Source organism: Parasteatoda tepidariorum, chromosome 1 (genome assembly GCF_982258835.1).
Source record: "Parasteatoda tepidariorum strain Cologne lab strain chromosome 1, Ptep-v5.0, whole genome shotgun sequence".
Classification (NCBI taxonomy): Eukaryota; Metazoa; Arthropoda; class Arachnida; order Araneae; family Theridiidae; genus Parasteatoda; species Parasteatoda tepidariorum.
The window spans coordinates 104,673,065-104,692,015 of NC_141755.1; the positions used below are offsets into that span (position 1 = coordinate 104,673,065).

General features: G+C 32.5%; 1 protein-coding gene across 2 annotated transcripts in view; it reads left to right on the top strand.

The window, feature by feature from the left end:
- Positions 1-16,271, top strand: part of CYLD (ubiquitin carboxyl-terminal hydrolase CYLD) — a 77,916-nt gene extending 61,645 nt beyond the window's left edge. For both annotated transcript variants that reach the window (XM_021148454.4, XM_071179379.2), the window contains 5 exons: positions 960-1,080; positions 3,688-3,796; positions 4,260-4,375; positions 10,725-10,941; positions 16,029-16,271. In XM_021148454.4, coding sequence (XP_021004113.1) covers positions 960-1,080; positions 3,688-3,796; positions 4,260-4,375; positions 10,725-10,941; positions 16,029-16,219 — 754 coding nt within the window. In that variant the 3' untranslated portion in view covers positions 16,220-16,271. The remainder of the gene's footprint in view (positions 1-959; positions 1,081-3,687; positions 3,797-4,259; positions 4,376-10,724; positions 10,942-16,028) is intronic.
- The last annotated feature ends 2,680 nt before the right edge of the window (positions 16,272-18,951 follow it).

Genomic DNA, 18,951 nt, shown 5'->3' on the forward strand with positions numbered 1-18,951 from the left:
AATATTAATAATGTAGGACATTTCTTTTGAAGTATTTCTTGAAATAGAATGAAAAGGTTTACTTCTAAAATGAGGGAAAATTTTCAGAACTAAGCATTGAATAAAGTAAGTTTCAGAATGCTATAAACTATTAAAATTTCATATTTATTAAAGAAAATAAGGATAAAATGCACTGAGTCTGCATTTTCGATGAAAAAGGTGGTGTTTTTAAATCTCCTACTACTAAATTTATTGGTGGGTATATTATAGGGAGGTACTGCAATTTCTGCTGTTAAATATTGCAACTGCAGTGAAATTTAATATTTTCAGTCTTTCTCTACCTAAATAATACGAGGGTTTTACTAAATGCAACTTCCTATGTATCTTTTAAGCAAAAAATGCATGGAAACTTCATTTTTACAAGTTTGAGAAAAAAGCGTTTTTTAAGTTTAATGAAAAAATGCTATGTTTTGTGCAGGTTTTTTGTAATGAACATTTATTAAAAAATTTGAGGCACCTGAGATTTCTTTAATTGAGGACTCTCAGCTATTAAAGCAGTTTAACCCAATTCAAAATCATTTAGAATTATGAAAACTTTAAAGGCTTTCTAATTTTATTATTGATAATATTGATTTGAAAAATATTTCTTCTATTTCTCTACCTAAATAATAAGCGAGTTTTACTAAATGCAACTTCCTATGTACTTTCTATGTAAAAAATACACGGAGACTTGACTTTTACAAGCTTGGAAAAAAAGTGTTTATGAAGTTTAATGAAGAAATGCTATGTTTTGTGTAGGTTTTTTATATTTAACATTCATTAAAAAATTTGAGGCACCTGAGATTTCTTTTCATTGAGGACTCTCTCCTATTAAAGGAGTTCAGTCCAATTCAAGGTCGTTTAGAATATTGAAAACTTTAAATGCTTTCGAATGTTGTTGGGTTTTCTTATTTAATAGTTTCTAATTGTTCTTTCTTTAGCTCTGGACAGGAATCTTACTTTTATCAGTTATTTGTAGAAAAAGATGAGAAATTAGTGTTACCTACAGTACAACAGTTATTCGATCAATCATTTTTAGCGTCTGATATCAAACTTACAGAGGTATGTTTTTCATAAATACTTATTAAAAGAATATTATGGAGGTATTAGATTCAATTGTAATTATTAATTTATGGTTAAATTAAAAAATGGATAATTATGTTAGTAATAGGACTGGGCGATATAAGAAATTTCATATCGTGATGCATCGTCAGTTTTGCATCACGATATAGTATTTTTGAAATTCATTTACTTGTAAGGCGCAGAAAGTCGGTTTTCTATCAAAACTTCATACTCAGATTGATTTAAATCAATTGATGAATTTGATGTATATGTTTTGCTTAAGTAACATGTTAATGTTATATTTTCTAAAAATGATCGCGCAAATAACGAAAGATTTCTTAGTTTAAAAATAAATAATAAAAAAATAAATAAAATTGAAATTTATCAATATATTTACCTAACAATATAGAAAAAAAATTTAAAAAATAAGTTCGTTAAAAATTATTTGTATGCTGAAAACAAAGTGCTAAATAAATTAAACAAAAAAAAAACACTTTTAAAACAACACTATTTTTTATCATTATTATTTCACATAAATAATAAAGTTAAATTTAATAATTACCGAATTCTGAACGAAAAAACAAAGTAAGGCTTAATTTCTTAAAAATAAAAATAAAAGAATTATGATATCCGATAATATATTCAACTGACAATATTGAAAAAAAATTAAAAGACACGATTATACTCTTTAATAAAACAAAGTGCTAAATGATTTTTAAAAAAGAAGTCGTAATCGCAAACATTACTAATGTATTTGAATAAACAAAGTTGATTGACTTATGCCCAAATCCAAAAGAGGAAAAATAACTTTTGTTATAATTTTATTTATAAAAATGAAAACAACTAAAGATTTATAAATTTAAAATCAGTAATAAAAACCCATTAAATTATTATTTCATCCAAAAAGTTTTTAATAAATCAAAATAAAGTAAAAAATAGCCTAACAAATTTAATTACTTTTCAGTTTAATTCTTTATGGGCACCTTAAATTAGATTTCCGTTTGTAATAAATTCAATAATGTAAAATAATACTTAAACATATAATATCAAAATTAATTTTCACATTTAAAAATAAAGAAAGTTTTGTTTCAAAAAAAAATTTACCTAATTAATTTAGAAGCACTTCTTTATATATTCTTTTCAATAATAGATTACGTTCAGAACAAGGTAACGACGGCGATCACAAAGTCAGTCCCACTGAAAATAATCTACAACAAACAATATCAAGTCGCGACAAAGAAGAAAAAAATCTAAGAGGTGCGGAAACGAACATGCGAGATCACGATATATGTTCTCAAAACTGATTCTGATTCGACCGCTCATCAATCAAGGCCGTTTCAATATAACAATACAAACACCCTCTTCCCCAGCGCGAGTTGGAATCGGAACATAAGAGATCCTTGCGTGTCTTGTATCGCTATATCGTTCATCTTCTTTACTCGACGGCTTAAATCAGATTTCTGATGCATCGCCTGGAGCGAAAGTCGCTGTATCGGCCTGCCGATACAGGCGTTAAATCGATATGTCGCGATATATCGATTTATAGCCCAGTCCTAGTTAGCAAAATAATTCTTTTTAAGTTACGAAAATATTTATTCAGTTAGAGGATCAAGAGAAAATTATAAATATTTTGCACATTCAAATAATGTGTTTTCTAACAGGAAGGAAATTTCTAAGAGGAAACTTTAAAAGAATAAATCAATATTATTTTAAAGCTATAGTTTGTCTAAAAAAAGAACTCCCCTAGTCATTCGCCTGGACCCGTGGCCGTGACTATGGTAAAGAGGTATAACAATTTCAAGTAGTGGTGTGGGGTCATTTAGACAGGTTTTTGTAAAAGGAAAGGAATCTTTTTCTTAGGTCTATTGTGTTAGTTCTAGAGTGAATAGAAGCTACCCTACTTGAAATGCTCTATTTTTGTTTCCATAGCAGCAGACAGGCCTCGGACTTAGCGGCGAGGGAAGTTCTTACCATAGACAAACTATACTAATTCTATCCTCCATATAGTTTTATTTTTTATAAATCAAGTTTTTAAAAATTAACACACTTTATATTAGGGGTGTACAATCTTTTTGAGTGAAGGGCCACTAGCGCAGCAGGTAAATTAGTGAAAAGCTGCATGCATATTTAGTCATGTTAGTGCCAAATATGATAATTTTTATAAGAACAATAACATTCTAAGCACTAAATATTTTTATCAGTAAACTTAGTAACATACTTGTAGAAAATTAAATATTTTTAATCATTTGAATTTATTGAAAACTAAAAAAAATTTATACTTTTTTTTTAAAAAACTTTTTCTATTTTGCACAATAATTAATTTGTCAAATATATATATATGTATTGTGAGAAGGGATATAAATTCTAACTAATAAGACGCGTATGGAATGAAAGTGCAAAAAACATACGCATTTTATAAATTTGAATTAAATATTTTAATTAAAGAAAATTTATGATTTTTAAACAAAAACCAAATTAAAAGAATTTTTTTTATTGTGTTCAGAAGGTCCCGTGGGCCGCAGGTTCTACACCCCTACTTTATATAATTATTATCGTAGTGACACTCTGTTTTGGTTATTTAAAAGTTATTCCCATTCATTTATCCAGGTCCCATCCTGTTTACTTATACAAATGCCTAGATTTGGAAAACAATTTAAAATGTATCCTAGAATCATTCCAAGCCAGTATCTGGATATCACAGATGTTCTGGATGACTGTAAGTATCATCATAGTTTATTCATTGTTCATCCCCCCCCCCGTTTTCAAATAATTTGGAAATATATATTTTGTTTAGCAGTTTTTTAATACAGTCATTCCTTTTTAATTGCATATTCGATAATCAAATAACCCGCATATACGCTATATTATCAAAACCAACAGAAATATTTTTTATAGTTTATGTCAAGTGACTTTATTTATGTTTAAACCATTAGGAAACATTCATAATTTATTATTATAAAACATAATGTATGGCTTTATTATAAAAGTTTTATGGAAACATGTTGCTGCAAGAAATTAAAGCAGGTATTAAATTTTTTTTATTGTTGAAAACATTTCTTGGTGAATATTTTCAGCCATAACTCACTTAGAAGAAACATAATTACAGTCTTAAAAAAGATATTGTAAAATGTATAGAACTTTTTGGAAAAGGATTAATATGAATCATACATAAATTTCAGCTCCTCGCCAATGTAGTATATGTGGTCAAGTGGCAGAATTTGAATGCAAAGAATGCTACGGTCAATTTGGTGAAGGTTTGGACAGCATTGCCTTTTGCCAAAAGTGCATGGACAAGGTAAGTTACTTAGTCTTATGTTTAAAAAAATTTATAAAACTAAAAAAACAGCTTTTTGTAAGGCAGGGGCCATGGAGGTTAAGGTTCTATAATTTCATGACCTAAGGCATGATTGTTGTAATGCAGCACTTAACACAGCAGTTACAAGAAATAAGGGTTTGTGGCTTAAAAACTTAGATTTCTTGGAAAATTCCAACATCATTTATGAATGAAATGAAAAAAATATTCAAAATTACTCCAACAAACTATGTGTCTAAAATATCCTCCTAAAAATAAGTTATAATCGGACCTCTATTTAACAAAGTCGCTAAATCCCGATAAAAAGTTCGTTAAATAGAATATCACCATTTGAAATACATAAACAACACAAAACAGGTTTTAAATTCATTAACACAAGACATAATTGAAATAGCAATCGATACACCTTTATCTTGTAAATTATTATCTACGATGGAATTGTTTCCAATGATTTTAACATTTTATCATATGAAGGTTTGGTGATTTTGCCTTCCTCACAATTTATTGCTGTATTGTTTTTATTTTTCGCATAGTCCAAAATATCCGATTTAGTTAATATTTCTGTGGTTGCAGCTTCACAATCAACAAAAAGAAAATCATTAATCAGTACATCATCATTAATTTCGTGATTCTCTCTTAGCTGTACCCACATTTTTTAAAGTTCTTTTAAAGGAATGTCATCTTCGTCCTCGGCACCTTCCAAATTCTCCGCGCTGACTAAGAATCCAGCTTTAGCAAAAGTGTCACGATCTGTAACATCCATAGTTCCATGCTTTAGAAATTTCTGTTATGCTATCTAGTGAATTGATTTTTGGCATGGATTCCGGTATGAACTGCAAACAAAAGACAAAAGGGATTTTACCGCTTTCTCTCAAAGTTACGTGGCTGCGAAAATCAATTCAAGGTCATTCCCCCTCATAAAATGTGTTAACAAGTTTGAAATTTACTGAAATATATTGGGAAATAAGGTAAGTAGATCTTAAAGAAAAGTTCGTTGAGTAGAAAACTCACTTCGCTATTTGGAAGTTATTTTATGAATAAGTTTCCAAAATATTCTTGGTTCCTCGAAAAAATTTGCAAAATGGAAGTTCGTTAAATAGAAGTCCGACTGTACTTATATTTTAGTCTGTTTAGTCCAATCGACTGGTTATAAATGTGCCACTCTTATTGTGCAAATTTTGACTTGATGTATGACTAAAAAGATTTTGTAATCTAATCCACCACGCAAAATAATTCCAGTCTCCCTCAAATTAAACCGCTTGTTGTAAACAGGGTCCGACTTAGCTTAATTAGGGCCCGGGGCAAAAACTTATTTGAGGGCCCCCTCTGCTTCACCACTTCAGTAATGAAGACTGATTTTTATGGAGGTAATTAAATCTCTCACCTCATTATAGATAATAAGAAAATTGACTAGAACCTAAAATAGCTGTTAAGTCCCTCCCTCCCCCTCCAATGGTCAGACGAAATATCGTTCTGTCCATTTTATTGATTTTCTGATAATTCCAGTTTTCTGATTGTTAACTTGGTCATGTAGCTGAGAAAAATTCATATCCTTGCTGACATTAATTGAACGTTAATCAGTTAAATTTACTCTATTACGATGGCTCAATTAAACCAATCAGAAGCCCGTATTTTTGTAAACATATTGCATTTTGCGATATGTTAAAATACAGGCTTTTGAGTGGCTAAATTTGTCCATCGTCATTGCGAAAATTTAGCTTAATTCCGAACTAGAAAGCCGTGGATTTACGAAATATCGATTGTGTTCATACGATAGATTAATGAAGAAGCTAACATAAAGCTGACGGATTTTACACTGTACTGATATTTTGTTTAAAAAAAGTTCCTTAAAACAGGAAATGTAAAATTAACGTTCTGTTCGATTTGGAGGCCCTCTCTGGGCAGCCGCCTGTGTGCCCCTGGTTGTAAATGTACTTTTTATTTATTTCATGTGATTGTAAAGTTTTGCTTTGACGATTATACAGTAAATTTGGCTGGAAAAATTTCTTCAATCAAAATGAATCTAAAAGTTATGCCTCCGTGTGGTTCTGTGAGCACTAGTTGCACCCCGAGATGCATGTGGACATTCTGGACAATGATGCACTCCTAACTCTATGGCAATATTTCGGCCCATTTCTCTTCCAGCAAGATAACTGCCCTATTCACACATCGAGGCTTGCACAGACGTGATTTGGCGAAATGGGTGTTCAAAATCTGAACTGGCCTTCTCAGAGTCTTGATTTAAATCCCATAGAACAACACCTTTGGGACGAATTAGAGAGCAGATTACATAGCCTTCCTCGATGCAGGCAGTGGCGTAGCTACCTGGGGGCTAGGCGGGGCAGCGCCCCGGGGCCCTCAAGCTCAGGGGGCCCTCGAATCCTTACCAGAAATCTCGATTGAACTGAACTTTTGGAAATTTCTTCCATTTTCAAAATAAATATGACAGGTTGCGACCCCACTTTAATCAAGACAACTCAGTTGAGAGAAATTCAAAAGTTAGGCCTAGGGCATTCTCCTAAATTCTTTCTGTAGGTTGGCAGTGTTGTCAATTTGACGGATAGTGATATGTGCGTTTTATTATCCATCGATGTGCGTTTTATTGTGAATTCGAGTTAAGATTTTTTTTTCGAGAACGGTTAAAAAATTAAGGCTGTATCAGGAGTAAGTAAGCTAATGTCAATAAACTTTTTTGCACTGGTCAATATAGTGGTTCAATTTTATTTGATTTTACCACTCATATTGATGTCCGTTAAGTCAATAAATCGTGTCAAATCTATAGATTTCGGCTACAGCTCATTGTATAACGCGAAATATCGTGAAAAAATGCAAGTCACCTGCAGTAGGTACATTAATTCAGGTCCGAGGGCAGGAGATCGTTCATGGTCTCTGTAATGCCTTTCCTTTCCAATAAATAAGCAGACCAGATTTTTAAAACAATGAAACTTAACTTTATTTGAAAACAAAAGAAATATGCATTGTTTTCCAGTAAGAGCTTCCAGCTCTTAGAATACCAAGGGAGACCCTCTCCCGATTATATCAAACATACAACTACCTTTCTTTCTCTCGCATCCCTCCGACGGGATGACAAAATGCGCCAAGTCCTCCTTAAAAGGTCGCCAACCATTGCAGTCTCCACCGTTAAATGTGGTAACACTAACGGTGAGAATTTTTTTTCCGGGGATTCCCCAATGACACTTCTAGCGTATCATTGCGTTTCTCTTTCCTTTTTTATTTTAACGTCGTCAGTGAACAGTGAGTACCTACCTACTCGAGCACAATCTAATATTGTATTTAAATAAATTAGAAAACTAAAATTATGGATAAAAAGAAGAAACCCAGTGGTGCATTTAAACGCAAATAACGCCAAGAAAGAGAAGATAGTAAACAAAAATTACCCAGAACTGACAAGTTTTTTAGTCAGCCTTCAGCAAGTACATCTGGCCAAAATATTTATATTGATAGTGACTCAAATAATGTGGTAACTGCAGTGTTCGTTGAGAAGCCTACTGAAGAAGATTCGACAATTATTGCAGTTGGAGATACCTCCGCCGCCGATTATGTGAACGTGGATGATGTTTGCATGACACACATAAGAGCGGAGGGTTTTGGAGGAACCACAGACCTCTACATTTTTCGAAAATGTGTACGACAAATCTTCTTATGACTTGGGAAACTTCACGAACAAGATATTAAGTGATAACGAAATACGTCAAATTCTTGATATGGGGCCTTTACAGCCTTCAGGACCTTTTCCAACAGACATCAACCAGAACAATAGGTGTTTTTCAAAATCGTACTACGTTTCATGTTCTAAATATGGTGGGCCAGTTAATCGTTTTTGGTTGTGTTATTCCAAAATACTAGACGCTGCCTATTGTCAACCCTGCTGGTTATTTGCTTCACAAAGGAATAATGTTTGGTGTACGGGAATTCGAGATTGGAAGCATTTATCAAAAAGAATTAAACAACACAGTTGTTCGAGTGGCCATTCGGAAGCATGTGCTGTGTATGAATTTTCTAAAAAAAAACGATACTAATACTATCGACAAGGAACTTGAAAATGAAATTCGCAAAGAAGCATCATTTTGGAAAATGGTTCTTCAAAGGCTATTCGATATCATACTTACCCTAGCAAAGAGTTCTTTGGCTTTGAGAGGACATCAAGAAGACTTAAGTCAGAAAGGATACCACGGAAATTTTCTGTCCTTTGTAGTGCTTGTCGCCCGATATGATCACATTTTGCGGCAAGTTTTGGATATGCCCAAAGGTAATAATAATTATCTCTAAGTTTTTTTATCGTTTTATTTTGTTTATAATTATTAACTGTTTAATATTAGGACTTTTTTGAAATTGTGCTTTTTCATGTTTTTAGGATCTACAAGATATCTGAGTGCAATAATTCAAAATGAAATGATTGAGAGCTTGGGGACCCAAACTCGAAACCCATCTACTAGAACAAATTAGAGCGTCACCGTAAATCAGCTAAGCATTGTTGTGAGGTATTCAGTAATAACCAGATCGGAAAATGGACAGCCAATTGATATAGAAGTAAAAGAAGTGTTTCTAGGCTTTTATGCAGCCATCAAACATGGCGCAGTAGATTTAGTCAACCAAGTGACAATATTATTTATCGACAAACATATTGATTTAAAAAAATGTGTGGGGCAAGGCTATGATGGAGCCAGTGTGATGAGTGGTGTGTAGAATGGTGTACAAAAACATATTAAGGATATCCAGCCTAACGCAGAGTACGTACATTTTCGTCACTCATAATTTAAATTTGGTGATAAATGATGCCGTTAGCAGTTGTGTGGAAATACAGATTTTTTTCGCAACGTTGCAAGATTTGTATAACTTTTTCGGAAACAGCATCAAACGTTGGGATCTACTGTCAAAATTCACTGGCGAATCGGACATCACTCTAAAAAAAACTAAATCCGACTAGATGGTCCAGTAGGGTCAATACGATATCTGCAATAAAACTTCGTTATTTTAATATTATCAAAGCATTATCAGAAATAGTTCTAAAGAGTCCTAATAAAAATGAGCGTAGTGAAGTAGAGAGTATTAAAACAAAAATGCTAAGTTTCGAGTTCGTGTTGCTTTGCGAATTCATGCACAGGAACGACATCAATTATGCATCCGAAACTTTACAAAAATGCGACATCAATTTGGGCGAGGCGAGTAAGTAAGGCGAAACGAAGTTTTAGCAGAGACCAAAGCGAAGTTGCAAATTTATAGAAATGATTTCGAATTATTCAAGAGCAAAGCCAGTGAAATTGCAAGAAAATATGGTATTGATACCCATTTTCAAGAAAAAAAGCAAAGAAAAGTAAAAAAAACATTTTGATGAATTAGCTGCTGATCACCGTTTTCCAAACCGAGAAAAATATTTAAAATTGAGATTTTTAATAATGTACTAGACACAGTAATATCTCAATTAGATACACGTTTTATTGGTATGAGTGCAGTCTGTCATATATTCGATTTTCTAACACCAACATTTTTATTACATGTTGATGAAGCAACTTTATTACAAAAGTGTGACGAATTCCACAGAAAATATTCAGATATAATAGGCCCTAGTTTTTCACTTCAATTTATTAATATTTACCACCTAGTTTTACCCCAACTAACTCAAGCAAGCTAATAGCAATTGAAAACAAAACCGCATCAAGCCTGGATTTAAACGAAGTCATTGATACTTTTGCGAAAACTAAAGCTAGGAAAAAATTGTAAATATAATTGCTATTTAGTCAGTTGGTAGGCCCAACCTTTATATAATAAACCCTTGAATCTTTACTATTTCGTTTTATTAGCCAAACCTACACCAAGTATTAATTGTAATTTATGTTATTACTGCTTATTATTTTTATTACCTGCCCTGCAGTGCACAAAAAAGAGCTTAAGTAGCTTAGCATTGTTAAAGTATTTGTATATTTCATATTTTTATTTGATAAAACCTAATCAGTTTTCATAGCAGTGGGGCCCCATTTTTTAATTTGCCCCAGGGCCCTTGGTTACCTAGCTACGCCACTGGATGCAGGCACTCACTTCAGCTGTGATGGAAGTCAATACCAATCAAAAACTGGTGTAAAGTCTTCCCAGAAGGCTGTCATCGATGCAAAAGGGGTGACCAACATCATATTAATATGTGCCTCAGGTAGCTCTAAGGCGATACAACTGGGTGTCCCGATAGTTCATTTAGGGTACCCTTATAGATTGTAAATTTAAAACGTATGTTCAAAAATAAAAGTTAACAGCACTTTCAATAATAGTGTGGTTTTTTTATGAGCACACTTAAATGTTTTTTTTCTTTTCTTTGCAGAGCCACAGCCACAAGAAGAGAGCTCGCCACCGCAGTGTAAAACTAAGTATTCCTTCCGAGTTCAAAATGCTCAAAGATCACACTCCCGTTCCCAGAATATATATGGAGCTCTTTGCCGTGGTATGCATTGAAACTAGCCATTACGTCTGCTTTGTGAAATGCGGAAGCGGACCCGATGCCCCTTGGTGCTTCTTTGACAGCATGGCAGATCGCAAAGGTCAGTTCTTTTTTTTTTTTTTTTTTTTTTATCTTGAGTGTAAAACAATCGAATCTTGTACACCCCGTGGCAGAATCGTGGCGACATTGTCGCAAAACATTACAGAGTTCCTGCAGAAAGTTTTTCTATTTGGGAAGCAAAGAAGTTAGGGTTTTTTTTATCTGCAGAATTTTTCAAATGTTTTTCCTCCTTTCTGCAGAATTGTATTCAAAAAATGTTCTCGCATATCGGAGAAGTAAAAAAACGCTCGTGATTCCCCCCCCCCCCTACTTTCTTTTGAGAATAAAAAAATTCTGCAATGATTGGTTTCAGCTAGAATTTACAAAAGATTAACTATACAAATATTTTTTAGAACAGGAGAATATCGCTTATAATATTAGAATATGTATTCTTTTATATTTAAATATTAAAAAAAATCTTACATTTATAGTTGAAAAATATATATACTGTTCTGTTCTATACAAAGACTTTTTTGTAAACAGAAGGCGCACCTGTTATTTTAAATTAGTAACATATATATTTGTTACAATTAAAAATGTCTCTCAGAAAGTTATTAGTACCAGAGAGAATTGTCACAGAAAATTCGAAAGAGCATTTTTGGTTATGATTTCACTGTCAGCAATAAAGATGCTTCTGTTCATTGTGCTGTTATCTAGTGTAAATTCTAGAAACAATACCAAGGAGAAGTTAGATATAAGAATATCATTATAATGTAGCACCTATCTCTCTATAGCCCCAAATCTTTTACTTGAGCTTACATTCTATTGAACGTTTCTTCAAAATAGCGTTGCAGCATATCTTAGCGCTAAAAAACAAACATTTTTGAATTCGCAGAAACTTAAAAAGAATTAGATATTAAACAAAATACACACTTTGAAATTTTTTATATGAACTAGTAAAATGAAATTTTATATATTCTCATAGCTGCCAACATAGATAAGTAAAAATCCAGTAGGTTTTACGAAATACTACAAATTTCATGATAATTGTTGCAAAATGTACTAAATATTTTACTCATAGGGAATTTTAGGGATTTTTATAATCATTAAAATAGAAATACTGCACTATTTTCCAGTTATGATTAAAATTAAATGAACTTGAAATGTTATGTATTATGTTTACTCATAATTTTGTAAAGTAATAGGCATTTAATTCAGCATAGATAGTTAAAAAGATTTTTTTAATTAATTTAAAAAGGAAGTTCTACATAAATCCAAAATATTAGAACAAAAGAATTTTTTAAACTGATTTTTATAAATGAGACCCACTTATGTATTAGAAACATGTATTTAAGTATTCAAGCAAGCAAGAATCTGTGCAAAAATTCTATTTCAATACGGATTTTTTTAGGAAACTTACTTTTAGGGAATTTTCAAAAATGTTTAAATGCCAGGAGAATTTTTATTAAACCAATAGAAAATGGCAAAATCCAGTAGAGTTGGCAACCATGTATTCTTCTCATATATTTGCACTCTTTAAACATATTTTAACAAGAGAAGATTTTAACAGTTGCCAGAAATTAATTTTATTTTCATAATTGTTAGATAAAATATACTAAAAGAATTTTTCAAGATAAGATTTTCAATTATAAAAAGAAAAAAAAAGGAGTGTTTTGTAAAATGATTATTGGTGACAGATTTTTTCATGCACTGCAACTTACATGGGTGACTTCTTAAACTACTTTCGTTTAACTAGTCGTTTTCATTTGCTGATAAATCATGCATAGATACGACATGCTGTCATTTCTTTTCTTTAGAACAAAAATACTTAAATGTGAGTTAAAGCTTGATTATTATTAATTTATTTTTCTTTCAATTACCCATTTTTTCATGGAAATTTATTTTTCTGGAACTTCTGTCTTTTATTATATCCATTCCTATTAACTTGGCTTATTAGTCAGTCAAAAATATCCCAAAATGGTCTGTTTTTGCTTTAATTCATGTTCATAAGACTCTTATTTTAGTTGAAAGAAATTTTTATGATATTGTTCTTTGCATATCAAACAATAGTTATCACAAAAAAAATGTAATAGCATTTTCTATTTTAGATCAATGTGAGCCATCTGTAATCAAATTGTAATATTATGTTTAACAACTCAAACAAAATTCCTTGAATCAAACTCATGCCTAATATTTTTTTGTCTTTTTTTTGGAGCAAAAATAGCAGCTATATATATTTTTTTAATGTATAACATTTCTTATATAAGCTGAAAGCAATTTTACAGCTTTCATCAGTGTCCAACATTTCTAAATTCAACAAAGTTTTAAATTAATTGAAATACTTGCTTTTAAAAAGTCTATGTGCAAGTAAAATACAATTAAGTATATTTTTGCATTCTTTAAACATAATATTTTTACAAAGTAAAAAATTTGTTAAAAATTCATTTTTTTAAAAAGATATTAACGTTTGTTTTTCCTATTACGTGTTAGACATCATTTTAGTGCATTTGAAGCCTTATAATGTATAAAAATATCAGGTTTAAAGAAAAACTTTTAATTTTCTTTAAACACCACAAAGACTTGGTGAAATTACTAAAAACAAAATGTATTCATAAATATTTTCAAAATGTCATTATATATTCTTTAACTATTTCTAACATGTGGATTATATGAAATCCTAAAAGGCAGATAATAATAGAAAATTCAAATGAGTTTTTGTTTCCTGATGTCACATTTTCTAAAATGAATCTAAACAGGAAAAAAAAATATGTTGTATTAATATTTCCTGAAATCATTATTTGCAGCACACATTTATCTTTAAACTTGAAATTTACACTGGTAGACAAAATTAAGAGATGGAAGACATTTTCCTAAATATCTCAAAAAATACTGAATATAAATAAATGAAATTTGGTATGGATATAGCTTATTCCATGATAATAAAGTATGCAAAACAAAAATGAAAGTGCCATTCACTGGCAAGACCTATTGCCAATAAATCCAATGTAATCTGAACTAAAGGATAAAAGATGACGATAAAAGTGAGGCTTGTACAGTGTGTGTTGCCTCTAGTATGGTGTATGGTCACCCCTGACAGACAGACAGCGTGCACAACGAGTCTGCATGCTGTTAATAAGGGAGTTAAAGAGGACTTGTGGAAGACCCTCCCATTCTTCCACCAGAGCAATTTTTAACTCCAGAATGGTTCTGGGGTGGAGATTGGCGCATCGCAATCTCTCCCAAGAATGTTCAATAGACAACAGGGGATTTCGCTGGCCAATCCATTCGTTGAATATCCTCGCTTTCCAGATACTCATAGAGCCCTATGTGGTCGCGCATTGTCGTCCATAAAAATGAACTCGGGGCCAACAGCGCCCCTGAAAAGACGCACATAAGGCTCTAGGACCTCCTGCCTGTACCTCTGGGCATTCACGGAACCATTGTCAAACACATGGAGCGGTGTGCGGGTATCTTGCATGATCCCTGCCCAAACCATGAGTCTTCCACCAGCATAATGGTCCCTTTCGATAATATTGGGATGGTATCAGGTTCCCTCCATATCAATAACCGTCCAGAATCAGGTTGTAGACTGAATCTGGACTCATCGGTGAAGAGAACATTAGCCAATTGAAGCTGTGTCCAATTCTGATGTTGTATGCAACATTCTTCACGCGTTCTTTTGTGGAAGGGAGTGAGTGGGATGCAAATAACGGGCTTCCTGGCATACAGCCCTCTTTCATGGAGTCTCCTGGAAACTGTCTTACTCGAAATAGATGTTCCTATAGCAGCCGCGAGGCCCCTAGACAATTGAGTGGCTGTAGGCGTCCTCTGGCGCTTAGCAGAAAGGAACAAATACCGGTCTTCATTGGCCGTTGTAGCCCTTGGGGCGACCTTGTCCTGGTCGTCTGCATACTGTCCCACTAGTTTTAAATTGACTCCACAAATTGGAAATGACGCTTGGTGTTTTATTCAATTCCCTAGCAATCTGAGCTTGGGACTGCCCTGCTCCAAGTCTACCCACAATTCTCCACCTCATACCTTCGTCTAAACGATGATGTTCACTCATTTCCCCTAAAAACCAGCAAGAAACAACAAGATTATTTAAAAAATGCACTAAAATCTGCAACTGTGTTGAAGAGTGGAATGAGATGAACAGCTCGATGCAGACTTTTATACCTCCTGGCTTAACAACGCCCACAAGAATACGTAAACTTATCTCAGGGCTACAGTGACCATATATGCAGAGATGCCAACTGCTCCGGACACGCCTATATAATTAAAAAAACGGTATATAGCTACAAAGTAAATTTTGCAAATATTTGACTATTTTTGCTTGCTTTTTATATGGTAAAGCATGATATGAGAACTATATAGTGGTGAATTACATAAGCCTATCAATTATTTAGAGATAGTGGTGGATAAAAATCTACTAAATTGAATTTATTAAACCAAGAATCACAATTGATAAACTACCACTTTAAAATATATATTTGCTGTCCGGAGCAAGTTGGCATCTCTGTATATGGCAATCAACTGTCCAGGTTTTGTGCGGTATTTTTAGAGAAATGTGCGAAAATGCTTTCCATCTCTTAATTTTGTCCACCAGTGTATTTTTATGTGAATTATATTGTCAATTTTGTTCCCATCAAATTGCATGGAATTTTTTTCGGTAACTCTATTATGAATTTTTTTTTAACTTCATAAAGTTTTTCCCCCTAACTAAAACTGCACTCTTAAAGCTTGTAAAAACTTCAAAAATAGAGGTATCAAAAATTTCTTTGAAATAAGACTTGATAAACTCAAACAAAAGGAAGTTTGTAAGTAATTTTTAAAGCTTTTCAAAAGACAAGTTTTAAAAGAGGGTAACTATGTACGGTCGAATGCATTTCAACGAATAGAAATTAACAAAAATCATTCAAAAAATATTAATTAGTTATTGAAAAATATGGAAATTTCAGGTACATATGGTACGATTAAAATCTCCCCCCCCCTAAACCCATTTCCACACAGAAACATAAGCACATGTGTCTGATAATCAGCAAATTCATGAGCGTATTCAGAGCAAGGCCCTTCAAAAACTGTTTCTAAGAATTTTACAGAATTGGTACACAGTAATTTTTTTAATATCTTGGAAATGAATGCTTGCAGGTGAGCAAAACGGCTACAACATTCCAGAAGTGGTCCCCTTTGCTGACTTGAGGTGGTGGCTCTCTGAGGAAGGAATGAACTTTCTGGTGTCCGCAAAGGAAGACAAGGTGCTACCCGAGATCACCAGGAGGCTGCTATGTGATGCCTACATGTGCATGTACCAGAGTCCAGATATTATGATGTATCGTTGAAGAATCTCTCATGTGTTTATTTTATTATTAAAGTGTTAATTCGTTTTGTTAATTCTCTTTTGCCTTACATTGACATCTTTTTTTTAAAAAAATCAGATTTACTTCTTAATAAGTCAAACACAACATTAGCATAAAGCAGTAACACAAGTAATATAAAAAAAATTTTTAAGACAATTCCTACTTAGGTCAACAATCATCATCAGCAATGTTATCATCTATCTATACGCTTCGTATTTATTCCTAAATTTATATCCTGCTAAATATCTTATACAGTCAAACCCCCGCTATAGTGAACCTTCAAGGGACCGAAATTTCTGTTCACTATAACCAGGAGTTCACTATATCCGTTACGCGGGCAATTTTAACTAATGGTTCCCAAACTCCTCCCTTTTATTAATCATTATTCAAATAAATGACTGAAAAATATTATATAGTAACAAAAAATGTGTTGTTTTTTATTACTCTTCGTCTTGCGCACAAAATAAAATTAGTAATTCTTAGCTGATCAGCAATCCTCAACATCACATATAGAAACACTTCCCGACTCTGATTATTTTTCCTGCATTTCTGTTATTCCGCTTTTTAAACTGTCTAACTTGCCATTCGAGCACATAAAAATAGTCTCACAAATCGCTTAGCAAATTCATCGACAAATGTCCAGATACTGGAAGATTGCGGCTTCTTCGAATTCTGAACCACTTCAGTAATGCTTCTTCAACATCCTTGTGATCTGCTTTTCTCAACTTTTTTTTTCACGAGAGGAAATTGTTAATTGCCTATTTTTCCACTTGTTACAAACTGTAGATTTGGATAGTTTATATCCCCTGCAAATAACAGCTTGATTACATCCATTTTCAATTTTTTTGATTATGCCCATTTTATCATAAATGGAGAACGTTTTACGTTTAATGCTCTCCATAGTTAAATTTGAGACACTTGTTTGCAGGCTTTTTTTTTAACTAAACTGAGAGCAAAAAGGAGATGAGATGAGGGCCTTATCAACACAGATTAGCTCCCAACCCTTTGACAAATAATGAATAATTACTCATTCCCTCTGACAGAAAATGCATATTGATCCCACTGACACCTTACAGGTGCATCATTTGCCTGGGTTGAAAACATCTGCTTGGTTTGTTTAGGGATGGGAAAGTGAGATAAAAGCAAACAATAAAAAATGCTTATCGCTACATTCTATACATACTATAGCTGGTTTTAAAAATCAGTATATGTATTTATTTTAAAGTAGAAATTTCAAAATTATAACAAAAAAATCAGTCGAAGACAGAAAAAAGTTCATTATATCCAACTTCCTCACTTTTTTGGTTCACTATATCCACATAAAATAACATTATACAAGTCTAGCAAGGAACGGGACCGAACATTTCCAGGGGTCTCACCAGACATTTTGTGAAAAGTCCGTTTTTGTAAAACTGTGAAAAAATAGGGTCCTGTTATTGCAAAAAACTATTTCAAGGAGTTTTTAAATTGTAAATAGATACAAGATAATGCTCAACACTGTAAAATTATAATTTAAAAAAATGAAATTTTAAAAAATAAACAACAATTGCTGCTTCTAAATTAGAGATGCCACAGACAAATAATTGGTATTTAGCCTATACTGCTGAACGCAGAATTATCATTTTGGACGGGAAGAACCGCCTGCGGAAGATAAATCTTAGTTTGTTTACATCCATCTTTCTTGTTTTCTGCCCTGGGAAGGGTTTATTCAATTAACGTAACAATAATGAAGATAAACACATTTGTGAAGGGTCCGATTAAAAGAAAAATCATTTTGTGAAGGGTCCGTTTTTATGAAGAGATATTTTTTGAAAGGTCCGTCAACGCAGTGTTCCCCAACCCTCGGTTCGCGGATTAAATAGTACCGGGCCGCCCATGTCCTTGAAACAGAATTTAAATTCCTACGTTTAAGGTTTAAACCCCAAATTAAAAATATCTGTGTTCTATTAAAATTTTATTTATTTAAAAAAAAGGGGCCCCGAAGGTAGTGACATAAATTTTTTAATGTTTGTAATGTATCACTGTCTCCAATTACACCCAAATGGAACCGTCTCATTGCAAAGAAACAAGCTCAGGGTTCTCATTGATTTAACGTTCAAGTAAGTTTAAAAAAAAAGTTAAATCACTTTATATTTATTATTTGGTGTAACTGTATTTTATTTTGAATACAATGTTTAAATACAATTAAATTAAAATTAATAAATCAAAATAATATAAAATATGAATAATTAACGTCCCTCTCCCCCAGTGGGTAGCAGTAAAATGATCAAACGTTGACAGGTCTGAGGTAAGAAAAAGGTTGGGGAACACTGCGTTAACGGACCCAAATTTCTTCTAAACAGACCCCTGATTTCATTCACTATATCCGGGAGTTCACTATAAACTGTGTTCACTATAGTAGGGTTTGACTGTATAAGAGAAATTGTTTTTCTCCCATATAAAACTAAACTTAATTAAATTTAATGAATATTTGAAAAGAAACTGTTTTAACATCAAGTGTCCTCCACTACAAATTTTAAAAAAATGCATTTGAACTTGAATAAGTTTCAATTTTATTAACGATTGAAAATTTCAACCAAGAGTGTGAACTAATAGTATTAATTGAAAAAAAAGCGCGTGGTACCAGATAACTATAAAAGTTTAAATTTGGTGACGTGGACTGCACGTGCTACTACGTAATGTTCTTTACTGAATTTATTTGACACAGCAGATAT